Source organism: Ammospiza nelsoni, chromosome 9, assembly GCF_027579445.1.
Source record: "Ammospiza nelsoni isolate bAmmNel1 chromosome 9, bAmmNel1.pri, whole genome shotgun sequence".
Taxonomy (NCBI): domain Eukaryota; kingdom Metazoa; phylum Chordata; class Aves; order Passeriformes; family Passerellidae; genus Ammospiza; species Ammospiza nelsoni.
In genome coordinates this window covers 27,624,405-27,650,903 of record NC_080641.1, presented here as the reverse complement: position 1 = coordinate 27,650,903, position 26,499 = coordinate 27,624,405, and the positions used below count along the sequence as shown (strand labels likewise).

General features: G+C 47.4%; 2 protein-coding genes across 3 annotated transcripts; one reads left to right on the top strand and one right to left on the bottom strand.

Annotated features, from left to right (window-relative positions):
- The first annotated feature begins 489 nt into the window (after positions 1-489).
- On the top strand, positions 490-8,167 carry LRRC41 (leucine rich repeat containing 41). Of its 2 annotated transcripts, XM_059478589.1 has the most exons (8): positions 490-733; positions 1,510-2,641; positions 3,016-3,261; positions 4,130-4,294; positions 4,631-4,729; positions 5,171-5,293; positions 6,171-6,246; positions 7,369-8,167. In XM_059478589.1, exons 1-8 carry the CDS (start codon positions 707-709, stop codon positions 7,601-7,603), a joined length of 2,103 nt encoding a protein of 700 aa, XP_059334572.1. In that variant the 5' UTR covers positions 490-706; the 3' UTR covers positions 7,604-8,167. The 2 variants fall into 2 exon arrangements, with proteins under 2 accessions (XP_059334572.1, XP_059334571.1); XM_059478588.1 differs by lacking the exon at positions 490-733 and having other exon boundaries at positions 1,270-2,641.
- RAD54L (RAD54 like) lies at positions 8,153-26,499 on the bottom strand. Its single transcript, XM_059478587.1, has 18 exons — positions 26,446-26,499; positions 26,217-26,306; positions 24,579-24,698; positions 23,806-23,866; positions 22,122-22,257; positions 21,275-21,344; positions 18,932-19,220; positions 18,412-18,536; positions 16,899-17,049; positions 15,630-15,756; positions 13,561-13,635; positions 13,017-13,147; positions 12,805-12,915; positions 12,542-12,665; positions 12,174-12,252; positions 11,889-12,068; positions 10,290-10,453; positions 8,153-9,169 (listed from the first exon to the last, which is right to left on the bottom strand). The coding sequence occupies exons 1-18, from the start codon at positions 26,446-26,448 to the stop codon at positions 8,968-8,970; spliced, it is 2,238 nt and encodes a 745-aa protein (XP_059334570.1). The 5' UTR covers positions 26,449-26,499; the 3' UTR covers positions 8,153-8,967.

The window sequence follows — 26,499 nt, the reverse complement described above, 5'->3', positions numbered from 1 at the left end:
GGCTGTTACCGTCGGTCTGTCCGCCCCGGTTCTCGGCACGACCTCCCCAACATGGCCGCCCGCTTTAGCCGCTCCCCAAGATGGCTGCGCGGTGCAGGCGGTCCGTGCCCGAGGCGGTGATGGCGGCCGAGCGGCCGCGCAGCCTGTTCGCGCTGAGCGCGGCCGCCGTGAGCCGCAGCATGGCCGCCCTGGAGCGGGACGTCTGGGGTAAGGCGCAGGCGGCGCGGGGCGGCGGGGCGCGGGGCCCGGGCCTGCCCTCACCCTGCCGCCCTCTCCCTCTGGCTCTCCGCAGCGCTGCCCGGGCACCTCCTGCGGGGGCTCCTGCCGCTCCTCACCATCTTCCACCTCGAGCGGGCCGAGGACGCCGCGCGGAGAGCAGGTGACACCGGCGGGGACGGCGGCGAACTCGTGGGGACACCCCCGGGCGGGAGGGACGGGCCCCTCAAAGTGATGGGGCGAGAGAATGGAGGGATGGCCCGGGAGGAGCCCACAGCGCAGGGACCCTCGGCTGGAGAGAGGAGCCCCGAGCCAGAGCCGTCCCAGGGACACCGCCTCTGTCCCACACCCGGACGGGCTCGGGCTGTGCCCCGACATCCCATCGAGCTCTGAGCACGACACTGGGAGAGGGGTGAAAGCGCCCGGTTGATGATTCTTCCCCCCAGGCCTCTCGACACAGCCCATCTGGCGCAAGCTGTGGGACGATGTGATGAAAACCAGGCCGCCCAACTCGGAGGTGAGGAAACGCTCTGGTGGGAGAAGGGGCTCGACAAAGGAGCTCTGTTTCTGCTGTTTTCCATGAGGTTTTCTTTTTGGCTGCCTCCAAGCAATTCCTGGCACGTATTTATAAGCATTCGTAGAGCTCTGGACCAAGGCATGACCCTGGTAATACAAACATTTTGGGAAATGGGATTTATAAAGGAAGCATAGTGCACAGCCACACCCTTCATCTCCCAGCAATGAGTTTGCCAAAAGAGCAAATCTTTGTCTTCAGAGATTCTCACAGAAACAGAGGATAAAAACAGTATATTCTATCATGTTTACACCTACCCTGGGGAAAAAAAAAAAACATGCCGATGTCTTAGAAAGCATGAGAAAAAATAGAGAAGATAGTGATTTTGGAGAATGGTTTTATGTAGAAAAACTGAAGCTGCTTCATTGCTTCATCATCGTAAAACAATCATTAACAAAAAACTTAATGACAGCCAGTAAATAGATGCTGGAAGAAAATTGCTGGTGACGTGGTTTTTAACAGGCAAAATAAAATGGCCCAGCTCCAAACCACTGAGTGTTTAAGTTAGGCCAGAAGGAGGATGAAGAGAGCAATGGGATTCACTCAGGTTTTCAAGGAGTACACTGAGGAAGCATGCTGAGAACTAGAGGTGGTCTCAGTGGAGCTAGCAGGAGGGGTGTTTTGGACACCAGTTTAGCAGACAGCAATAATTTAACTTAAAAAGAACAAGAAAAATGGATGCTGACTTTTTAATCCTACACTCTGTTATTCAATTGCAGAGCATAACATGCTGGAGGAAGAAGTTCCTTGAAACATTCTTCTCCAATGTCCTCCATGGTGTCCTGGACGTTTCCTCTGACTGGCGCCTCCACGACCGTCACTTCTCGCCGCTGCTGCACAGCTCCCCGCACGTTTCCCAGCTCACCCTCTGCAACATGCTCCAGGGGGCCGTGGAACTCACTGCCCAGCACAACCACGAGGTTCTGGAAAACCTGGCTGCCTCCCTGCGGGTCCTGAAGTTCCAGCACCTCCTCTTCTGCGACCAGTCCATCAGGCGCTCGCTGGTTTTGCTCCTCCACCGGCTGATCCACCACGGCTCTGTCAGCCAGGTGTCCATGTGCTCCTGGCCTGTTCCTGACACGGTTCTTCTCGTCCTCATCCTCACCATGAGCGCTGGGTTTTGGCGCTCGGGAAATGCCCTCGCCTGTCACGGCAGCCCGTGTGGCCTTTGCAGAGAGGAGGACAAAGTGCAAAGCCAGCAGGCAGCACAGGAGGGAGCAGAGAGGGGCTGTGATGCTGAGCGGGAGGGGAGCAGTGCTGAGAACCAGAAGAGATCCCCAGAAGAGGCTGATGCTTGCATGACCTCTGTCCTCTCTGGCCCCAGAAGTCCTCCCCTGCGAAACCCAGCATGTGAAGAGACAAGCAGTGAGGTGCCCTGTGGCCACACCAACATTCAGGGGGGCTCTTCCCCTTGTTCCAGCTCACAGCAGCTGTCCTGTCACCCCGTTCCTCGAAAGACACGCAGGTGGCAGAAACCTGCAGCGGGGAGGAAACGTCGCTGCCTCAGGCGGAGCAGGGGACACTATGCTGACCCAGAAGATCTCTATGATTTTGTTTTTACTGTTGCTAGAGAGGATAATTCAGGGTTACTGGACAAAACCAGGACCACGGAGGGAGAGAACACTGAGAACTGGACTAGTTCCTCCCCAGGATGTCCATGCACTGGCCATGTTGGCTGTAAGAAAAGAGGAGGACCTGCTGCAACCCTTTCTCTGAAAGCTGCTCACCGCTTCCGAAGTGTCTCCACACTGGAATTGTTCTCCATTCCTTTGACTGGGGAGACATGTCGGACTCTGAGTAACCTGCTGAGCTCCTGGGTGTCTTTAGAAAACCTGGTTCTGTCCTACAATGGTCAGTGCTGTGAATAGTACACTTCCTTCTAGCCCCACTCTAATGGTCTGGCTTACTGCTTACCCTGCCTTAGTTTTCACAGGAAGGGGCATTGTAGGAGGATCGGTGCCCCATCTTGAGAAAGGTGTTGGGTGAGATTTAATGAGTGTGAGAACTTAAGGGAGAGAATGGGATCCCTCTGTCCCAGAGCAGCCCCTGGTTTTGTTCTTAAACACCTTTCAGAGACAGCAAAGGGAAGAGCCAGATCTGCATCTCCTGTGCACAGAGCGTAGCTTAAGGATGCGTGGATAAAGCGGTCTGTGGGTTTAGCCTTTGACTCAGGCTGCAGCTCCTACACACACAGCTGACACTCTTCTGTGCAAATGCTGTTGCAGGCCTGAATGCCAACATCTCCTGCATCCTGTCCGGGCTCCGGGCCCTGTCGCGACACCCCGAGTGCCGGTTCCGCGTGCTCCGCGTGAGTGACATGTTCTCGCACATGCCCTGCATGGAGCTCGTGCGCTGCGCCCTGAGCGCCCTGCCCCAGCTCCGCACGCTCTCCGTCAGCTTCGACCTCAAAAACCAGCTGGAGGCCACCAGGCCAGAGGCGAGCCCGAGCTGCAGTGAGGCAGAAATCCCAGGTAGGAATCCTCATTCTGAGTGATGGCCAGGACTTGGCAGCAGGTAGAGCTGTAAAGGCTTGGTACAGGCTTCACTCAACACTTATGGTGGTTTGTGCTTAGGCAATTACAGCCTTACCTTTCTGAGTTAGTTCCTGTTGCAGTTTGTTCCTTCCAGTCTAAGGTGTTCTGTGGAGCTGGAATCTTGGAGAAAATGTTTTATTGCTGTATCCCAGCATGCTGCAACATCAGTTTTGTGCAGGGCCAGTCACAACCTGCTACCTGTGATTGTCCATGGCGATCATCTCCTACCAGATCTGTATATTGACTGGGAGCTTCCACTTTGTCTATCCCATTGACTGTGAGGCTGTAAGCCTTAGACACCCCCTTAAGCAGAGGGAAAGCATCCTTAGATCATCACAGTACCACAGGAGATGGCAAAGCACTGCCCAAGCCTTTGGATTACAGCCTGGGTGCTACAGCAGTGGGTGCTCAGCTCACAGGTCTCCCATCACCCTTACTAGCCCTTGAAGTGCCAGAAAAGCAGCGAGCAAAGCCTGAGTGTGTTTGGAGTGGGGTCAGGAAAGACCTGTGCTCTGGGAAGGTACTGACTGGCTCGTGCCTTAAAGGGTGACCTTTTCTCAAGCATTGGTGAGCACAGTAGAAATTGGTGGCCCCATAATCTGGCAGGAATCCTGGAGTGAGCTGTGAGTGATTGACATGCCCCATGTCTGAGATGCCAGAGCTCCTCAGTGCAGGGCATGGTGCATGGGCAGTTTCTACCAACCTAAAGCACGGTGGTGTTGGGCATCCAGGCTTCCTGCTTGCTGTAGCTACACTGGAGACAGGCACTCCAAAGCAAACTCTTGCACTGTTTTTCTTCCCTTAGAAAGCTGCCTGGAAGTGCTGGAGATCCGATTCCCCAGAGAACCTCTGCACGCTGCGCTCCTGCTGCCGGTGCTCAAGGCGTCCAAGTCCCTCCAGCAGCTGTCCCTTGACAGTGCCACCCTGCCCTGCCCCCAGGAGCTGGGGCTCCTTTTGGAGGTGCTCAAAGGTACTCTAACCCATAGGCAGCATCACTGGGGCACACACACTGTAGCTTCCATGCTGTGGTCTTCCATCCTCTAGCATGAAGCAGCTTAGGTGGGTCCATCTGTTTAGCGTGGATATCCTTGAAGTCTCCCAAGAAAAGGAAATGGGTGTCAACCATCCCATGTGCTGTGTTACATGGATGATCCTGCACAGCACAATGGTTCCTTTTTAATTATCCACAATCCAGCACAAATTACCCAGTCTAAGTCAGTTTCTGGGTGTTAGCTGGTAGCTGGGTCAGGATCTTCTTATCCCAAGGATGTGCAGTGCTTTACCTTAGAACTTGTTTTGCTTTTAGAGTGTACTCCACATTTGAAGAAACTGAGCTTTCATGATGTGAACCTGGCTGAGCACCAGAAAGAAGTTCTGCTTCTGCTTCAGGATTCTGGCCTACAAGGTATAGCCAGCTCCTTGGGTGCTTGGAAAGGTGCTGTGGGTGGCTGCTTTTGGCTGACTGGCATTTAAGAGGGGAATGTTTGGATGTGTAAGGTGTAGCCAAATGTCAAAGACATTTGGAGCAGATCTGCACGTGTTGTCAGAGTGGGAACATGCCTGTCTTTGTGCCAGTAGAGCAGAGGAGCTGCTGGCAAATCCTGCAGGGAAGTGTCTGCAGTCTCAGCTATAAAACAATTTCTAACCTGCAGAGCACATCAGCCTTTAACTGGGTGTGATGTGGCTCTCCTCCTGACACAGCAGAAGTGCTGTTATATGCAATCCACTGCTGGGGGAGCTTTGTTCTTACACGTGGATTAGGGGCTGGAGCTGGCTACAGAATGCAGTTATGGAATATTGAAGCACAGGGAGTACTCACATGTACTGTAAATCCATTTCTTCACAGAAATCACCTTTTCCTTCTGCCGGCTGTTTGAAAGCTCTACTGCTGAGTTTTTGTCAGAAATAATCAATACAGTGAAAAGAAATTCATCACTCAAGAGCCTCAAACTGCCTGGGAACCGCCTTGGTGTGTATGCTGTGTGTGGCTGTGGGGCCCTGGGGCAGCTCTCTGCAGGAACTCTGGGGCTGGAGTCAGGAAAGACCATTGAGAGCTGCTGACTGCAGTGCTGAACTTACCCTGTGCAGGAACACTGGGATTTAGTTCACAAAATGAGGAGCACTGGATCCAGTTTTAAAGGCAGAATTTCAGTTGCATTCAGCAGTGTACCAAGGTACTGTGCAGGAATTATGGCTGCTTTTCTCTGCAGCAAATGCAGGTTCCAGCAGATCTCCAGATTTGACTGAACACTGATCTGCTTCAGACTTTAACAGGAGCAGATCCAGCATCGGATGCACCGCCTCTGCTTCAGAGGCACAGATTTTGCCCAAGTTTGGGCAGTTTGTGTCTCAACAGCTGTTGGCAGCCACTGAAGGGATGAGCAGAAGTAAAGGAGGATTTGTGTCAAATAATTGGAACTGAATTTACAGAAGTGATAGGTTTTTGAATCACAGGCCAAGTAGAAATGTTTGAGAAATTAACTGCAGATCCAGAATATTGTTTTATGTTATTTTAACAAAGTAAAACAGGGAAGCTTGGGATAACCTGAATACATGTAATTTCTAAAACAAAGCTGCATCTGGACTTCTCAAACAAAACCATGATTTTTCTAGGGAAACAAAGTACCCTATCAGCAAATGTTCTCATTGCCTCAAACACTGTGCTCAGGGGGATGAACTCACTTGCTGTCACTGAGGGGGACACACTGAGGGTCCAGAGGTGGGCTCTTTGTGTTGCATTCACTTGTTTACAGACTGCTTTTCTGCACTATTATCCCAGCCCTATGACAATTTAAATTTTAAGATTGTTTCCAATTTGCATCTAATAGTGCATTTCACCCTTTCAGGGAATCACAGGCTGGTTGCCCTTGCAGACATTTTCTCTGAAGATTCCTCCTCTTCTCTCTGCCAGCTGGATGTCAGGTATTCTGCTTCTCTAAACACTGAATTCCTTGTTTTGGAGGGAGGGAGAGAGCTGAACTGGGCTGTGACAGCAGGAGAATCTGAGCATGGCTTTGTTCCTGGAGAGAATGTGTGCCCAGGAAAAGCTCAGAGAATGCTGCAGTGGGCTCATACACCCTTCAGGGGCCTCCAGGACCTCTTGTGACATTTCACCTTTAGGAGTCAAGCTCCACCGTTACAGCAGATTTGGTTTGCTGCTTCCTTGGGAGCCTCCTGGGCTGTAGGCTGGGACTAACATCCCTTCTTTTATTCTTGAACAGCTCTGTTCCCACTGCCCCTTCATAGCAAGGGAATGCTGTCACTGTTCCTGGCACATCCTGAGAATGCCTCTGCATTCCTTTCCTCAGCACTGGTCTTCAGTCAGAACTGCTACTCTTTTCTTGACCCTGAATGGCCTTACAGATAGGCAGCAACCTTCATGAAGCACACGGGGGTGGCATTTCTGCAATACTAACTGCTGCTTTGCTTGAGTCTGCCCCCTCTTCACATCCTCATGGCTCAGGTAGCTCAAAGTACATAGGGCTTGACAATTTATTCAGCCACGGCCACACTCCTTCAACAGGCTTGAAGCCTGATTGTTACTGAGCCTCTGACAAGGTTTAAATCCAGCATGCAACTTGATATTTATTTACACATCTCTACATGGGAATTGACCTTTTAATCTCCTAGAAATAACAAGATCTGGCACATGCCCTTCAGATTTTCTCAGCAGGAAGACATAAATGATCACTTGCACTGGGACCTGTAGGTTGGGCCAGGTCCCTTGGTCCAGAGCGTTGACAGCTGCAACATTTTAAGGCCAGAGCTAGGTTTGCTTAAATCAGTAGTAAGAGGTCTGGATAATGAGTATAACTTGGTAGTTGTTACCACCTTGGTTTAAAAAGGTTTCCAGCGCTTCATACTCAGTTTTGGTTTTCATGAGAAATGCTTAGATTTTGTACTGCTGAAAAAACGTGCAGCTGGCCTTGAAACCTCCTCAGGTACCTGCACTGGCAGTTACTAGAAGGAACAGTAATTTAAATTGCTTGAATTATAGCCTAAACTCAATGTTTATTTTTTTCTTTTTCTTCTTTCCCTGGAAAGCTCAAACTGCATCAAACCTGATGGGCTCCTGGAGTTCACCAAGAAGCTGGAAGGCCACATCCAGCAGAGAGGGGGACAGCTTCCATTCACACAGCTGCGCCTGTTCCAGAACTGGCTGGACCAGGATGCAGAGACAGCGCAGGAGGCGCTGCGGCGGCTCAGGGCCCTGTGCAGCGTTGTCAACGACGCCTGGGACTCCTCCCAGGCCTTTGCTGACTACATCAGTGTCATGTAGGGACACAGGAGCAGGGGAAACCCATCACCACCTCATTTCACAGCACAGGTGGGGGTTCTTCCCCCTCTCAAGCAGTACAGAGTTGTTCCTTTCACTCTGCTGTTCATTTGAAGAAGGGGTGTGACCCTGCCATGACACAGCAGAGCACGTGGGCCAATTGCTGTGTTTCCAGGTGATCCAACTCTGCCATCTTTTCAAGTATCATAAATGGGACATACATCAAATCAGCTTCTGAACAAACAGCTGTTTACATCACTGGGTGTTGTGACCAATTTCATGTTGTTTCAGCTAATGTCTCACCGATAACCATGTCCAGCGTGGCAGAGACTCAAAAGCCATCAGGCTGTGGTCCTTGACAACCAGGTCTAGGTGCTTTTGTTTTTGAGGAGAAGTATTGGACAATATCACCTGACATCCCTTCCAACTTCTTCATTCTGTGGTCTGTGAAATAGGAACTCCTCCCTCCACTAAAGGGAGGAGAAAACAAGCTAACAAAGCCCCCAGGCTTGACCTTTTTCCACTTGAAAATTTGTACTTTACACCAAAAAATTCTTTATGTACCAAATAGCTTGCTGTTTATTTGCAATCATACTGCCCTTTTCCAGTGTCTGCAGTCATTTTACAGAGGTTTTGAATCGTTTGTTATTTTGTAACATTTTCATAATAAAAGAATCATAATGTACCAAAGTGAATTTTATTACTGTCATGTAATGTGATCTCATTAAAACACTGCCAGATATGGGGATCCTGCCCATAACAAAGCAAGTTTTAGAAATGGAGTTACTGGAATAGAGCCTGATTTCCTACTCCTTTCATGATCTTTTTCAGGCCAGATGTTTGACATATGAGCTAAAATTTTTTCCCCCGTACAAAATCCTCCTCTTCCCAAGTAATCGGCAAGGTCCACATTTCACAGCAAAAATAGATCCTACAAGTTTTGATCAGCAACTGTAAGCCAGAGCTGTCAAAAAAAAAAACCTGACTGCACATCAAGTGCTAAAAAACTCCTGGCTCAACTTAACCCTGAAGACAAAATTTGGCTGAGTAGAAGGCACAAATACCAAAGGCAGGAGAACCAGTGCTAAATGTGATCAAGCATGCAAGGTCCCATTATTCCCAGTTCCCAAGGGGCTGTTTTTCAGGTACACAATTCAACAGCAAAGAAAAAGCCACGGACCCCTTGCTGCAGCAGACTGAACACTGCCAAGGGCCTTGCAGCCACTCCAGAGCCACGCTGTTCTGTATCCCACAGCCACACGAGAGTCCAGCACGCACAGCTGCCCACCACCCTTTCCTTGAAAGGGATCCAAGCGGGGCAGGCTGCCACAGAGCCTGCCCTTGTCCCCACAGGGGACAGTAACCTGTCAGGGAATCCCTCGCTGCTCCTCGTGGGAGTGGTGATGGAAGGTGAAGGTGACAGCAGCGTCCCAAGCCGCCCGCAGCACGGGGTCCTGCAGGCCGCGCCTGTCCGCGCAGTGCTGCCACTGCGACAGGTCCGACGTGCAGTCGGAGCCCTCCGGAGGGGGCCGCACCTGGTGCCCGTTCACACAGCGCCGACACTTGAGCCTGCCAAGGGCACAGCAACATCAGGGCAAGGCTCCTCTGCTGGCTCTGCCTTGGGCTGCTCAAAACTGCTGCCCAGGAACATTCACATTAACTCCCCTGGATTTTCAGTTCTGGATTACTACTGCATTTCATTTAAACAGGTAACTACCTTCTGGTGTGCATAACAGGTTAGGAATGACTCACACATTTTGAAAACCTGGGGGGTTCTGTTGCCATTTTCATGTTTAACCATTTGGAAATGGTCCAGCAAGACCCTGAGGAAGTTCAGGAGGAGTTTCTCTTGAAAGGTGTGAGATGCTCCTTAAGGCAGATCTCAAGTGACTGCTGCTAACACCTTATTAGTATTGCATCAGGACTCCTAAATTCAAAGAGCACACCATGCTCCAAAACACTCCATCCTGGCTCCCACCACAGGCACCAGGTTGTGTTCAGGCTGTTTTGGAGATGCCCTACTGAGCTGTCACTTAAGGAGACAGAGCAGCAGCAGCTAGGCCAGCAAGGGCTGTTGCCATGCAGAATGGATACCTATACCGAGCTAAGCCTTGATACAGCTTAAAACTAATCCTCTTCACTTCTTGCCTGAATTAAGAGTCTTAATTTTCACAGTGAAGCATTTTCCCTGCACTTCCTGTCCTCTTTCTGGTGGCTGTAATGCCACAGGTCTCTGGGCAGGGAGAGGAGGGGAGACAATGGAGAAGAGTATTCTTTCCATTGCCAGAACAGCACTTGGACTGGCTTCATGAATTCTTAGCCAATGGAGAAGCCCTAGTACGGAAGCAGTTCAGCATTTGTTCACCAGGAGGAGAGCACTAAGGAAGGACCAAGTTAGGCTCCACCTTGAACAGCTCTGATCAGTTTTGCTCTTTTCATTAGCTGCAGTATTTCAGTCTCCAAAACAGGTAGCTACAAGGTAGTTTGCTCACTGGTCCAGCCAGCACTGCTTTTCTAGATAATAAAAAGGGAGGACAGCAAGGAAGTGTTCATGTCTAGGTGGTTAACACCTTCAGAAGCAGAAACACTTGGGGCTCACTCTCTAGACATCCTCCTGCTGCCTGGGAGATCCCTCAATTACACAACCAAACTTCTGCTATCCCAGCCATGAGTCATTCAGAATACTCACTTGTCATGGGTGTCACTGGTGGTGGTCTCATTCAGTGTGAAGAGCTCCTTCAGCTCCCCAAGGGAGAAATGCCTTTCTACATCCTGCTCCTCATCCACCACACAGCTGCTCAGGGCCTTCTTGTGGGTCTGGCGCTGGAATATCTTCTCCTCTATGGTCCCTGTCTGCAGGCAAGGCAGAGATAAAGCACAGTTGGAACACTGGTGTAAAAGGAGCTCTACATGGGGAAAGTGTCACAGATCAAATGGCACAAAGCTGTCAGGACCCCTCAGTGCCTCACCAGTACAGGTGACAGGCAAGTTTTAGTAGCTGCACTCCAACCACATGTGTTTTGTTGCAGATCTAACTCAACTCTGCTTCTCTTTCCCTGTGGAAAAGAGTGGAGGAGTGCAGGAGTGGATCCAGTGGAGATACAGATGAGGAAAAGGGAGAACCGCCATTCATGGTTAAAGCTCACAGACTGCACCAAAACGTGCTGACAGGAAGGAAGGGAAAGGAGCTAAGCACTTACAGCTGCTCCCTGACAAAAAATCCCAACTACAATCTCCCCAAGAAGCAGAAACAAGGTCTAGCCCTGGGTGACATGAGCATCAGCACTATTTTCTGGTTCACCCACACACAGATCAATCACATCCTGCCTGGAGGGAGATGTCTGCTTCCAGAACAGATGTGCAGAAAGCCCAGCATGCTGTCTTTCTAAGGCAAAAATCTAAGAGCAAAATGTCTGTTTTGCAAACAAGTGTAACACCAAGGAGGGGGGTAATTAGTAATGATTTGCAGACTGATTTCCTTTTTCTAAAAGCAAAGGAGCTCCCTGCTTCCAAGTGCAGCAAGGTCAGAGAAGAACTCCATTAAGAAAAGATGGGCAAAGAATGTCTGTTTTCTCAAAGTAAAAATAATAATTGACCAGGGAGCCTAAGCTTATACAATAAATCCCCAAACAAAACAAAAAACCACACACATTAAAACTAGCCAACAACTTCCCCCTCACCCCCACCAAAACAAAAATCCCAACAATTTGAACTAACAAGAGGTGAACAAGGGCAGAGGAGACACTTTGAAGCAGCAATCACTACTGGCACTGCTGGACAAAGTGTTAGAGTAGCCTGAAAAGAGCAGTCTCCTTCATGGTTTTCCTCTACAGAGCAGCTACCCCATCTGCTCACTGGCAGCTCCATCCCAAATGCTGCTGGTAATTCCAGGAACCTATTTGCTGTTTCTAAAGCACACGTACACCCAACTAAAACAGACTGCAGCCTGACTGAAAAACAGCAACTACTGCATCAGACACCCCATGAAATTAAAGAAGTCAGATGCCTAAATGACTTCAAAGGAACATCTTATCTGCAAAACCACAGTTGTTTCTATTGCTCAGAAGCCAGCCACTGCAAGAAAGCAAGGGCTGCAGTAATGACCCTCCAGCTAGAACCTTCATGGTTTTCCATGGCAACACATCTAAGGGTAGGAAGCAATTAAGTTCCAATCAATTCTGGTCACCAACACAGAAGAGTTCTTTCCCTTCTGGCCCCAATCACAGCAGCTGCAGTCTAGGCTGGCACCCAGAGCTACATGCTGAGGAGGGGGGAGGAGTTTTCTCACCGAGAGCAGGCGGTAGATGTAGCACATCTTCTTCTGGCCGTCCCTCCACACCCGAGCCATGGCCTGCTCGTCGTTGGCCGGGTTCCAGTCGGGGTCAAACATCACCAGCCTGTTGGCCCCAATCAGGTTCAAACCACAGCCACCTGCTTTGCTGCTCAACATGAAGATGAACTCAGGGCTCTGCAAAAAGGCAAGCTTGGATTAGACTGCAGAGGCAGCCATGCTTTTACTGCCAGCACTCAGAGCTGGCAGGAGAGCTGCTCACATCTGGCACGTTCTACTCACCGAGGGGCTGTTGAACCGCTCCACGATCTTCGCTCTCTTTTTAATGGACATGGTGCCGTCCAGCCTCACGTACAGATACCTGGAACACACAGCATTTACTACTATTAAAGGAGAAAATTGTCATCATCAGCCTTGTAACAACAAAATGGGCTTTAGAAATGTTAGCAGAGGACCAGAGATTTTCTGCTGAGTGACCTCAGCAAACAAAGCACAAGCTACATTGGTTCCAATTCAGGAACACCGGAGCTGAAAGACAGATCACAAGTTCCTGCTGAGAGAAAGTGTAGGAATAGCCAGTTCTTTTACAGCACAGGCAACAAGTACAGTACAGTCTAGCAGGATTAAAGCAGTGAAACCCAAAGACAAACCTTCTGCTCCGGCAGAGCTTTTCAAATAGATCCAGTGTCTGAGTGTAGTTAGACACTAAAACAACTTTGTCATTACTGGTGCTTTTGGTAACAGCAAGGATGTAATCCAAAACCAGCATCTTTCCTAGATAAAAAGGAAAAGAAAAAGCTAGAGCAGAATTCTCAAATTGCAGACCCTGGAGGGGCACTCAGTAAGGTGCTAAATACAGTCTTGTGGTTGCCTGTGTTAGGCAGCTCATCTGTACTGCTGCATTCCACCATACCTGAAAGTTGGGGCTCCACAGATTTGGTGCTGTAGCCAGAAGGGAACAAGCCCAGGGCTCCAATAAATCCTTCTTCCTCTTCCACACATTTATCATAGATAAGAGCAGGATCTGAAGAATAAACAGAGCTCAGAGACTGTTTAGAGTGCACAAGGGAGACCCAAAAATGCTCCACCAACAGTGCAAAACCCAAACCCATATGAACAACTCACGATTACAGAGCTTCTTCAAGGACGTGATGGAAGAGAGAGATGAAACACTGATTTTGCCCTCCTTCAGCTCCTCCACTGGCTTGGCTTGCTTCAGGAAGTTCTTGTACAGCTCAGTCTGCAGAGGTGTCAGTCTGAAACACAAAAACAGCTCTGCAGTTCCAGCCTACAGTCCAACAAAAGCCCTGCTCCATCTACACAAAGTGCTCCTTTCAGCTCAGTTTTTCTAGCTATAGCACAGACAGCCTAGAACTGCCCCCAAGGCTGCTGGTAGAGTATTGCTATCTTCCAGAGCTGGAAGAGAAGCTTGCAGAGACTGCACAGCCCAGGGCTCAGCCCTACACAGCTGCCCAGAGCTCACCAGCTGGCTGGCAGAACCACCAATAGTGGGCTGTAGCTTCAGAAGGAAAAGCAATATATTGCCAATGGCTGCAACATCATTCCTAGAGGGAAGCAGTCACCACAAGAATTGAAGGGCTTATTGCAATTGTTCAGTCTTTCCTGTTGCTTCCACTATTTCCCAGAAACAGCAGATGCTTTTTGGTACCTGCAGCAGACCACCTGTTCAATCTTCACTGGCAGGTATTTGGACAGGATGTCTGAAGTTCTTCGAATTAAACACCTGCAGGGAGAGAAATTAAGATCAGATGCTTGGATGACTCTTGGATCACTTTTACTCATAAAACTCTGTCTTATCACTATATTCCTCATGTGGTCAACAGACATTATGCCACCTACACAGAGAGAGCTCAGTCACAAGAGAAACTCTGCTCTCCCTCAGACTACCAACAGCATTTTCAATTTGATCTACAACACAGCAGCATGGACAGCAAACAAGTACAGGGATCAACCACCACAAACTGTGGGTATAAATCAAAGTACAGGCAGGCAACTCCCCATTTAGTCCTCAGTAGCCATTCTCAGCCAAGATGGGGTCATGGCCTGGCCCAAGATTCCAGTAAAGGATATGTCCTTTGGCCTCTGGAAATGCCCCATGGAGCAGTTTTGCCACACTTCAGAAAAGGTGGAATGGACTAGAAAAAGTGCTGAGCTGAGCAACCAGAGTAAGAGGTGCAGAAACCCAGTTCTGCCAGGAAGCATCAAAAGTATGTTACAAAACCCATAGAAGAAAGACAGCAGGGATATATGACAACCCCAAAATCAGTCAAAAGCTGGTAAATAAAAGAATAATCTGGTCTCTGAACCCATAAGCAGCAGGATGAAAAGTAATAGGCTTAAACTGCAGTAAGGAAGATTTATGTTACACATTAAGAGCCTTTTCTAACTGCAAAGACAGCAGTGGCCTGGAAAAGGTGTCTTAGGAAAACTGCAAGGTCCTCAGTGCTGGGTGGAGGTTAAGAGATGGTTTAGGTTTTCAGTTCTAACACCTTCTACCTTAGGTGAGCAAGGCTGATTAGATGCCTTCTCCAGGGCCCTTCCAGCCTTACCTCTATGATTCCATATGCCTTTGCATCAATGGCCCATTTGCAATTCCTACCAAATTCAACAGACTCATCCGTTACTACTTTTGTGCTTTGTCTTCCCTATTTGTGTATCATGACTGTTGCACAATAAAGGAAAGGACAAAGACCTCAACAGAGCCAGGCACAAGCATTCCTGAACACAACTTTACATCCATTTTTCATCAACTATAAAAAGAAATAAATGCACCTCAAGAAAGAATAAGCTTTTCTCCTCCCAACCTTTCCTTTTTCTTAGGCTTCTGCAAGCTGATTTGATTCAAGGTCAGGACTGTCTCTATGGAGTGACTCTACTTAGTGTGAAATTTAATTTACCATTACTGTGAACTGCAGGATTGTATTCATGATGGCTACAAGAAGATCATATTAAAAAAACCAAAACAAACCAAGCAACCTAAAACCATGAAATAAAACCCATAAAACAACAAACAATCAGAAAAAAAAACTGAAGACACCAGCAATGCTGAGAATTCAAGAGTCTTTTCTAGAAAGTTCTTAAAGAGAGCTGAGTGATTGCCAGCAGATATGGATAAACTGATTGTACTCATGAAGAGAAAACAAGTTTGAACAGGTACCACAAATCAACCAAAGATAAAGACAGCACTTCACATCACAGAGGTGCTTCTTGGGGATCAGAAGTCCCATCTCTGAATCTTGTAGCCTGTCCTATCAGCCCTACAGAGCCAACAAAACTGTCTAAGTGTGAGCTGGGTTATTCTGTGACTTGGGCAATCAACAGCAGAATGGAGTGACATTCCTTATACTCCTTCTGCTCCTCAACATCTGGGTCGGATGGATCTCAAGTCTAATCCAGCCCACATTTATAGATGACATAAATAAAAGAATAATGCCTGATTATTCAGATCCCAGGAGAAAACAGAAACCTAGAAGTCATAATAATCCAGTACCTGAGAGTACTGCCTGGAGGTGATGGCAGCTGACTGTGCCATGTCAGTTCCATTTATCAGACTAAAGCTCCATCCTAGGTGGATTTCTTTGGCAATAAATACTTGCACAATCACTTGCTGAATAGATGTAACAAGCAAGAGAATTCATTACAGCTACATCTGTAATTTGGAAATATAGCAGGGCTTACAGGCAAATGCTCTGCAAAGAGAAGAGGGATGAAGTTCACCTGTTCACAATACTGATTAGCTCTTTAAGCCTCTCTTCTCCCTTGTGTCGCTCAGCTTCACTTGCATCTGCATCTCTTCCTTTCAAGATGGGCATTTCAAAATGTCTTTTAAATTCCTGTGCAGTTCCTGTATAAAACAGAAGTGAAAAGGTGACAACTACTACCAAAGAATCTTTGATCAGCATCCCACAGCCACCACAAACACTGGGCCCAGCAGATAAAACAAACCCTCATCCCATCCATAAGATTGTTTGTTTTTTTTTCCTAGCCAAGTAAGACTCACACAAGGCAGACAAATCAATTTAACAGATAACCATTTTGTACTCCAACAACAGTGCAAAGCCAAACGTCACAGAATTTTCCTTAAACAGTCACACACATACTGCTTTTGCTCACATTCCAGTTATACTTTTATTCCCAGATACTGTCCTTGCAAACAACAGCACAGGCATTATCTGTGCCTACTCCAAAATTATCTGTAATCAGTTGCTTATTACTGGCCACAGGCTGAAAGTGAGAAAAATGCCTCCTGAGTGCATGCAGCTTTGCTGCAGTACTTACACCATTAACCTCATCTCAGAAAGAATGAACTGCAAGTACAGGGAGAGTAATCCTGCCCAAAGTACAGGTCAAGGGGGGCAGCTGAAAATCCCATCAGCTCCCTGTAATTACTACACAAAATTGAAGCACACAGAAAAAGCAGATGTAGAACATCTACCAGCCCATTCCATCCTTTCCTTGAGAACTCCTGGGGGCAAAACAGCTCAACAGAAAAAGACACAGCCCAAATTCTGCCTGCAAGACTAAGAATCTGATGAATTGTGTTTAACTAGAGTTGGGCATTCACTAGAATTAATGAGAAGCCTCTTGGACTGCATGCCCAACAACCTGAGATGATCATGGGAGATGAAAAAAGAAATAATTGACATTAGCACTCAGTTTCACATATTCATTTTACCTTAATTGATTCCCCTTCCAAAATAACTGTTTGACTGGTGTAGTTTGCATTAGAACCTTGTTTAAACAGAGCTCAGATGACACACAGCCCCTAGAACAGGGCACCCTGACCTAGGCTTTCTGGATACAAACTGAAAGAGTCTCATAGAATCACAGAGTTTTTTGAAGTAAAAAAGACCTTAAGAGATCATCTAGTTACAAACCCCTGACATCATTTTTCACCAATATCTCAGTTGTTGCTTTTGCTGGCATCGAGGGAAGCCTGGCCAGCACCTTCCCCTGCCTCCCATCTCCCACACATTGATCTCTTACCCAGGATGCCTGAATTGACAAAGTGCACCAGGCTGAAATACTCCAGCAGGTCATTCTGAATAGGGGTGCCTGAGATAAGGACTCGTCGAGGCGTGTTTAAGCTGTTGAGAGCCTGGTAAGTTTGGTTTTCAGAGTTCTTCAGTCTGTGGCCCTGTAAAAAAAAAAAATAAAACCAGAAAAGGAATAAGGCTGATAAATACAGTGGCCCTGTAAGGAAGCAGCTTGGAGAGCCATATCAGCACTGATAAAAGGCATCTCAGCACTCTTCCCATTCCTGGTAGTGGAGTAAGTGTTGCAACAAACTTGTCTCAAGGACAAGGATCTAGTGAAAAACCTTTAGCCATTGTGTGAGGAAACAAGACAATAGAAGCTTCCCAAACCAGGAATATCTGAGCTCCACCCAGGCAAGAAAGCCTACCATGAAAACAGCAACCATCACACAATATAACTTGTAGCTCTAAGAACTGCTTCCTGGTCTAAGATGGGAATGTTTTCAGCACTGAACTCTGGACCAGTAAAATTGTTTAATTCAAGGTCAAGACCACTAACCACCCAGATCACCTATACAGAGCACTGCCAGACCTTTGCACACTAATAAAAAGAGGTTCTTCACCTCTTACAGTGGTAATCTGAACACAGGCCCCACTTCTCATGCCAGGGAAAAGCAACTTTATTAGCATCTGAGTGCTGGGTAGGACAAAGCACACATGATAAGATGCTCTTCATGAGTGCCAGTCTGCACAGAAGAGGTGAGTCACTTTTTTGGAAATGTATATAAGCCACAAGGCCAAGGACATGGGTTTCCAGATTCCCTAGGTGCTAGCCTCATTCCAGGGGCAGTCATGGGCTCACAGATAAAAGGTATATGGGAGCCACACTCCTGAGGACACTCACTCTTTTTAAGCACCTCTTGGCATTGCTCTGGCAAATACAAAGCCAAACCACTGGGTGGCACCCCTATTTAATAAATTCCTTCTACCCAGCAGCAGAGGATATCTCAACCCCTCCAGGTCCCAGCCTCATCGTTTCACAGAGGCAAAGGACACTTGTTGTATTTTGTCCTTCAAAGCTTCTCTGGCTCTCACTACCTATAACCACAAACAGGGAATGAAAAATGAAAAAACAACTCAATTTTGGTCATGTGAAAGCAGAGCTGGACACACACCAATGCATGAAAACCAGCAAGCCAGGGCACTACCAACAGAGACAGGCATGGACCTCCCTTCTGATATATATTTCACATGGAGAGGGCCCCAGTAGGGACCCACCATGGATCTACAAGTGGATGCAGTTACCACCAGCTGGATTTTTTTCATGAAGACACCTCTCCCACTCAGGCTCACACAGTATGGCTCATCTTACTGAGAGCCTCTGAAACACCAGAATGGGTGTTGTCTGTCCATAGCTAAGTCTTGTATCCCATTGTCCACTCTCCTTTAAGAAAGCAGATCCAGTTTCACCCAGATGTTGAGAAAACAGCAGGAATGGATTCCCTTTAGAGGTGCCCCCATACCTCATCACAGATGACCAGCCCCACAGTGCCCTTCTGCAGCACCTCGGCGTGCAGTCGGAAGGTCTCGTAGGAGATTATCAGGATGGGTGAGGGCACTCGCCGGCCATGCTGGTTCATAAAGCCAGCTGCAGATGGGAAGGGGAAAAAGGAAAAGAGAAAAAAAAAAAAGGATGAGGAAAACTAATAGAAAACAGGTCAAATGGTCAAAACATTTGCCTTAAAATTTAGGAAAACCCTTCCACCCATATATACTCATTCTCCTTTCCCCACAACTATTAACATTTCCATGTCCCTTCTGCCTCCATTTCCGGGACTATCCTAACACCTGACTGGATTTGCATGGCAAAAGATGAACTATTACCAAACATGCAAGATCTAAACATGTTAGTGGAGAGACAGTCATCAGTCTGCAGAGATCCACTGAATGCTCAGAGATGTTCACATGAGCTGCTGCAGCCTTCTTCCACTGCAAGACTTTGACCCCAACTGCCGAACACCCAGACTGCAAACATTTCTGTACCTAGTTTACGGTCAATCTCTTCTTTGGAGCCTCCATCAATGGCCAGTGGCTGGATCCTTCCCCCCAGCCATTTCTCTACTTCATTGTACCAGTTTCTCACCAGGCTGGAGGGAGACACCACCAGGGCTTTCTCGATTTCGGGCTTGCAGTCCGGGCTTTGCCGGAGCAGCGTCCACATGAGTGTGATGCACTGCAGAGTTTTGCCCAGCCCCATTTCGTCTGCCATGATGCAGCCGTGGCTCCCAGGGATCCGCCGGCTCGTCACACAGTCCCAGAGGAATTTCACCCCCTGCCAAAAAATTGTTCTCTCAGAGCAGGATGGGGACATCAGCAGAGTGACAACTTCATTACCACAATGCACAGGGCTGATAGCACAGCAAACAGCAGATCTGTGTAGCACACACATCCCTGGGGACATGCAGTGTTCTAATGAGACAGAGGGAAACCATCTGAGGCACAGCTAAAATGCTGCCACATCTGGAGTGAAACAGCACTACTGGTGCCAACACATACCTCACAACATGCACAAAATCTTGCTACATTTTTCTTGTACAATTCTAACCAGCTTCTGAACGTGAATTCCCAGAAATTTCTACCCTTGGCTGCATTAGACAGAGCCTGGCCATGAACTAACATGCATCAATCATTTCAAAGAGGTTTATCATCTTAACACCACCAAATCAGGTAATTTCAAAGAATCAGAGTGAGTAGAGTTGTCTCTGCTGCCCAAATAATTCCCAGAACACCATTATCAGCCCTCATAATTTCTGCCTAAAAGCAGTGACTCACCTGGGGGCTCAAGGACCAAAGCAGATTTAGCTTTAGAGAAGTCACAGGGCTGAGGTTTTAACCCATGTCACATGGTGGGAGAAGAGCTCAGCCCTGCATTAGGCCCTGACACACCACTGAGAGAGATAAAGGGGAGGTGTGGGTGGGGGGGAAGAGACAAACTTCAAAATGTTCTTGTACCATATGATGATAAGAGAGTCAAAGAAAACCAGGGCATTGTGCTGGGAATGTACAAGCTAAACACACCTGCAATGATTCATCCTCTCTACTCCACTACTTAGGACTTGAAGATAGAGCACCTCTACCTACACTTTCAAGTCCTTTTCTTTCTTTCTTAGACTTTTAGTAACAGGCTAATGGAATTTAAGCCAGTTGAACAATTTTGAACTTCATTACTGACTATAAGACTGCATTTTGCTGCAGAACCAGCATCTGGGCAAAAGTCACAACAAAGTTGGAGCAGAGCTGTACAGCTATGTAGGAGCATCAGCTGAATACAGCAGCATAGGAATCCTAGCAGGCACAGACTTATTAGTGAGGCTAAAGCAGAAACTGCTTTATCACCAACATTTACCTGCCAAAAAACAGTGTGCCTAGGACACCAACATAACTTTGATTACTTGACAAAAGCACCAGCAGGCAGCAGCCTACCCAAAACCAGAGTGCCTCCAGCTATTCACCCAGAGATGAGAATTACACCAGATCACAGGTTCACTGCCAGATCTGAGATAAAACTACAAGCCATGAGCAGCCTACTATGCTTTCATTGCCATCTGAAGATCTCCCATGCAGGAACACATCTAGCTTTACCTGCTCAGCCTGCAAGATCAGCAATCACAGCTCCCATCTGTGCTCCCTCCAGGCTTAAATGATAATATATTGCACCTGGGATGAACTTCCAGCTGTCCAGAAGATACATCAGACATTTGGAGAGGTGTAGCCACTGGTGCCATGTTATGATGTTGCACATATTTACAACATAAAACGGTTTTGGCAGTCTGAATCAAATTTCAAGTCTGCGTAGGTCAGGCACAGCTCACAACCTACCAAGGGCAGCCTCTAAACAAAGCACACTGAAGCAGGAGCCTACTCTACACTTTGTTAGGAACCTTGGCACCAGAAACTGGAGCCTCAGTGTTTCCTGGCTCAGGGACTGCAGATCCAATCAATTCTGCTGAGCAGTAAAACAATGGTGGACAGTTTGCCCTGCCTGACTCAAAACTGGGCTGCAATATAGTCTATTGCAACTATATGCCATCACCTTTCACACTGAATTCCACCCAGCACATCTCCAGACTTTAAGGTAAGTAAAAGCAGGACTTTCAGCCCTGACTCTTTGCTTGAAAATGGACAGGAAGTATTGTCAGCATTCAGGCCTCTCAGAGGATGCTTAAAACAAATGCTCCACTTGGAATTTGCAAAAGACTGGAATCTGTTAGACTGTCAGTCTGTGAGGTCTGTGCAGACCTGTAACAACTCCAGCAGAGGAAATGTGGCTTTGTGAAATGGAACAAATCCTCCAGCCACACCCTCAGGTCCCAATGGAAAACTTACTTCTCTCTGATGGGGTCGTAAAACACGGCTGAGGACAGGATCCACCACAACATGGACAGGTGCCTTGTCCCTGCAGGAGGCAGTCAAGGAAGAAGAGAGTGTGATTGAAGGATTTGGCACATGTTTAGGTGTTGTTAAATCTCACTGCTATACTGAGGACTCTCCTGTGGCACAGGGAAAGCAACTTCACACAAGAAAGTGAAAAATGGATTCATTCAGCTTTGAGAATGAAGTTAGAGACCTGCCCACAGTCTGAAACATCAGTGAAACCTGTATGTGGGCTGTGGTTAAAACAAGGGCAGAATGTGGTTCAGAGACACAGTTAAAAAGTCAGTATTGTTTTTCTTGTTTCTATAACAATATCGTAACTAAATTTCTGGAGAAAGAAACCCCTCCCTCTGTCCATGAAGATCCACTTGACAGTCTTCTTAAGTTATAACAATAGCACAAAAGAAACTACTTCAGAAAAAAAAAAAAACAGTAGGCAGCCTAATATTTGACAGTCATCTCCCTTTGCTTGTCCTTAGATGCTGATGTTTCCTGACTAATGACTAAGCCATGAGATTTTCTAAGCAACTTCTCCATGCATGTATGGACATTCCCTGCAACAGGTTTAAATTTTTGATGCATGAGAGATGGAACAGTCAGTGAAAGAACACAAACAATCCAGCACGGGTACATTCCTTCTTTGACTGTAACCATACCTGAACCAATTCAGGCAGAATACTTGGAATTTAAATCCCCTTGATGTTCAGACCCCAGCTCAAACACATTTGGGAGAAAAGCACATAAACCTACAGCCAGAAAGAGGTCAGAGCTGCAGCATTCATGCCAGGTGATGACTCACTTGTCTATTTTCAGCTGGTCATGGGCACTCAGCACGGGGGGCTCGTACAGAACCAGAGCTCCCTCCTCAAATGGGTCATGGAGAGGACCCCTCACTCCTGCCCGTTTGACTCCCAGGGAGCGCAAGCCCAGGGGCCCTGAAATGGAACAAAGGCACAGCTCAAACAACAACATCTTCCTGGAAGCAAGCAGAGCCTGGCAGCAGAGTCTGATCACACTTAGGAACAGTGAAATAATTGGGTGCTGGAGTGGAGGTGCACACACAGCAAACCTAAGCAGGGCTGTTGTTTGGCAGCACAGTGGGAAGCTCTGCAGCAGGAAAAAACAGAACCAAGGAACAGAGGCAAAGAAGGAGCAATGGCACTGCTTACACAAGGTGGTGGTTCTAGTTTTTCTGAAAGCCAAGGAGGGTTCCAGAATGTACATCTCAACAGCCCAACAAATACACTCCTACATATAGAATATGCTGGGTGAAATTCTCTTTTGGGGTCACCTAACCCAGACTTAGCTAGAGTTGTATCTTTGATGCAAGGTCAGGAACTGATCTTTAACAGTGATGGAGTTCTACAGCACCACAGCCAATACCATATTGTCACTACCTGCTCTGGGGCATTATTTTCTCTCTGCTGAGCAATAGTAGATGTTTGGCCTTGGAGCCAATTTATGTGAAAAGCAGAAACCAAGCATGAGTCCCTTTTCCTAGTACTGTATTTGATGTCACAGTTTTGAAATAGAGATGAACACAAGAACATACATAAAAATCCCTTTTCCCATCAAAACTCAGGCAACTGTGCTCCCAGGACTGATTTTGCTCTAAAAAGATTCAATCAGTCTGTCTGTCCACTGTTTACTAAAGCTCCTTGCAAAACAGGAGTGTACCACAAGCTGAGGCAGCAATGCACACAGAACAAGAAAAAAAAAGCAGAAGAAACAGCCCCTTTTCCCAATTAAGAGAGCAAGGTAACAGCCACAGAAAGCAGTTTTCCCAGTTACAGTTCTGTTTGAGCCTCCTGACAAATCCACTTCTCCAGAAGCGAGCTTTGCCAAACTCTTCTGGGGCTTGTCATTCCATATTCAGTGGCTGCTTACAGACATTTTTATAACTACAGTTTGAGTGAAATTGGTTGCTCTGCATTTGAGTTTTTCAGCTGGAGGGTGAAGGGGAAGCAGGGGACATTAACAGGCCCATTTGTTTCTGAGATCTTATGTTTCACTGATTCACTGAGGCTTTGAACTTCAAAACTATCTCGTTTTGAAGATCACCTTGAGGCTCAACACTCCAAGCCAAGTAGAAAGAAAACTGGCACATACAATCTTTTTCACCACAGCCTTCTGTCTGTTAGCATCATTATTTAAATGATAAACCTTTGTGGCTTGGAATTCATTTTGCTTTTGTATTTGTGATACAGTGTAAAATCTCCTGGCACTACATCAAATACATAGCACTAAGACTATAAAATCCAATTCTGAAATGTAGGATTATCCAAACTAAACACTAGTAAGAAATACGAAGACTTTGCTAATATGGCAGTATTTTTCTTTCAGAATTAAGTCAGGATATCTGGAACATATGCATCAGTGCAAAAAATAACAGTAATCCCCACAGATATATTTGACAGGCCTAAGCATCATCTGTTTTACCCGAGTCAGCCAACACCGACAATCCTTAAACCTCCTCATCTTACCTTTATAATTTGGAATAGGGACTTTGAAGGGTTTGGACAAAATACTGCGGATAAAAGCCTCCTAGGAATTCAGAAAGAAAACACATTTCAAAAGTCTGAAATCAGAGATTGCTCAAGAATGCAAGTCCAGGACATTTTTTGAGAACTCAGTTTTGCCAAGTACTCAGTGTCCCTCTATTTAATCTACTCAAGCTTCAACTCCAACTACTTTCAAGACTATCCAAAAGGAAGAAAGTCACAATTCAGCACAATTTCCTCCACCACTTCTACTTTTCAAAACTATTTTCCTTTAGGTTTTCTAATACATGAAATTGATTTTTTATAGCTCCCATCTTCCTAAATACACTGGCTTTTTTCACTTCTTTAAAACTTATTGCTCCCCCCCTTGCTTGGTAATTTAGTCAGGCAACTCATTTCCTGCAAAGGAGCTGGGTTACCAGTGCAGGGACACCCATGCTGGATCAGCAAGCACCCAGCTAGGCCAGCAGTGGAAGCCCAGAGAGAACTGGGCAGGCAGTCAGCATTTAACCCAAAGCAACTCACACCTTTGGGTACTGTCCTTCACCTGGGCCTCACAGAACTCCCTCACTCAGGATTGCCACTGCAGCAAGCTCGCTCAGCACAGCTCCTTCAATAAAGGGCTGGAGCCGGCAAAAAGCCTCTCCAAAAGACTTTGTGTCTGCAGAAAGCCCCAGTTTAAAAGGAGCCATGGAAGCACTGAGAATTCCCTGCTGGGTGAGCAGTGTGTGTGGCAGCAGCAGAACCCCACTCACGTGCTGGCTGCTGTCCAGGCAGTGGGGTCTGTTGGTCAGCGGGGCCAAGGGTTTGCGGAAAGGCGAGCGGTAACACTCCCCACTCTCTGCCTCAGCAGCTGCCTTCTGCCTCTTCCGGCCCTGGAACACAGCACAGACCCAAACAGCTCAGGGGGAGCAGAGATGCTCAGCAGCCACGCTCTGAGGATGCTCTGCAGCCACGCTCAGCAAGCACCAAAGCACACAGACCACTGCCCAGGCACTGGAGCAGCTCCGAGCACACGCAGCCATCACTCACCCCCACTGCCACAGGACTCACACAGCAAGGTCACTCAACCTTGGAGTTTCATTTACATGAAGCTTAAAGCATTCTCCTAGTTAAGGAAATAACTACCATTTTCTAACCTGTAAAAGGGCAGACCTGTGCACACTAACATTTGCGCTGTCCCGCCACTCAAAAGCAAAAACCAAATTAAGAAAAGGAAGGGTCAGTAGCATGGAACAAACAACATCAGTCCCCAGAGGCTCCATGGCACCTGGTGTTATGCAGGTGGAAAGCCTTGCACTGAACCCTACATTTCAAACACCTAGAAAAGCATGAAAATAAATAAGTTGTTGATCTGTTTCCTGATTTAACACAGTCCTCTTCAGCATGAGGCATGGTTTCGACCACCTGCTGGCACACAAAAAATGGATCTGACACAGAAAACACTGCATAAAACTCTTTAACCTGTATGATCTAGAACATTACTGTAAATTAGGATTAGGGCTGGTATCATTATAAATGCCTAAACGAGGTCTTTACTGTCTCTTACAGATAATCGGTGAAACTGATCCTCCCCCTGTCCTGTTACAAAAATAACTGTCTTGAACAGTCTAGTTACTGAGAGGAATGGCAGATTTGTCTTTACAAACGAGCTGTGGGTCTGCTGGTAGATAAAACTAGCACTAGGAGATAAAAGAAACAATGGGAAGGATTCCACTGATTGATGAATAGAAAAAGATATTTGCTTTTACAAATAAACTTTAGGTTTGCTGATAAATGAAATTAGACATTGAGAGATGAAAGAAACAATGGGGAAGAAAAACCCCTAAATTCTGTAAGAATTAAAAGTGAAAGGGGAGGGTTATCATTAGAGAGGAATCTTTGGTATCAAGCCTATTGGAGAGTCTGTACCTCTCAAGTACCTCAGCCAATAGGGAAAGAGAGAAGGGAAATGCGGCCGGGAAATTAAGATAAAAAAGAGGCTACGTCCTCCAAAATTTTGAGAGATCCCAGAAGAATGCCCCATGGCCTCTCCCTTTATTAGAATAAAGTCAGAAAAGACTCCTCTGCCTCCTTTTTGGACATAAACCTCTGGTGTTTGTAGAATAATTTTCTTAACATTACCCTTCCTTTCACACAGCACTCAAGGCTCACACAGGGATAAGTTTTTCCACAACCACGAAGCACCATCTGTACACATTAAAGTTCTTCCACCAGCCACACGCCGAGACACAAAGTTTCAGAGCAGCACAGACGCGATGAGCAGAGGATGGGGATGCTCAGGCACCGGGAGTGACTCGGGCAGCGCCGCCCGCATCCCCCTGCCCCCGGCTGCGGCGGGCTCACACGGGGCCGGGAACACGCGGGGCCGCGCCCCGGCACCCCTCGCTCACCGTCGGGGGCCGCCAGTCCTCCTCCTCTTCTTCCTCATCTTCATCGCCCGCCTTCCTCTTGGCCAGCTGGCTGGGGGCCAGGCTCCTCCTCTGGAATAGAGGCACAGCACACACAGTGAGGGGCCGGGAGGTTCTTGGCACAGACACGGACACGGACACAGATACGGATACGGACACGGACACAAACCCCCGGTCCGGTCCCCATTCTCCCCCCCCACCCCGTACCCACCATCGCCTCACGGGAGCGCGCGGACGCGGTAACGGCCCGCGCGCGCCGCTGGCG

Bases quoted from the DNA above. Each gene is read 5' to 3' on its own strand.
- RAD54L (XM_059478587.1), bottom strand. The intron at 18,537-18,931 runs GTACAGAAATGT...TCCCATCTGCAG, and splicing joins AGAGATTGACCGTAAACTAG to CTGGCTTTATGAACCAGCAT. The intron at 12,916-13,016 runs GTGAGTTGTTCA...TTTATTCTTCAG, and splicing joins CTTGAAGAAGCTCTGTAATC to ATCCTGCTCTTATCTATGAT.
- LRRC41 (XM_059478588.1), top strand. From the start codon at position 1,465: ATGGATGCTGACTTTTTAATCCTACACTCTGTTATTCAATTGCAGAGC. The intron at 5,294-6,170 runs GTGTGTATGCTG...TCACCCTTTCAG, and splicing joins ACTGCCTGGGAACCGCCTTG to GGAATCACAGGCTGGTTGCC. The intron at 6,247-7,368 runs GTATTCTGCTTC...TTCCCTGGAAAG, and splicing joins CTCTGCCAGCTGGATGTCAG to CTCAAACTGCATCAAACCTG.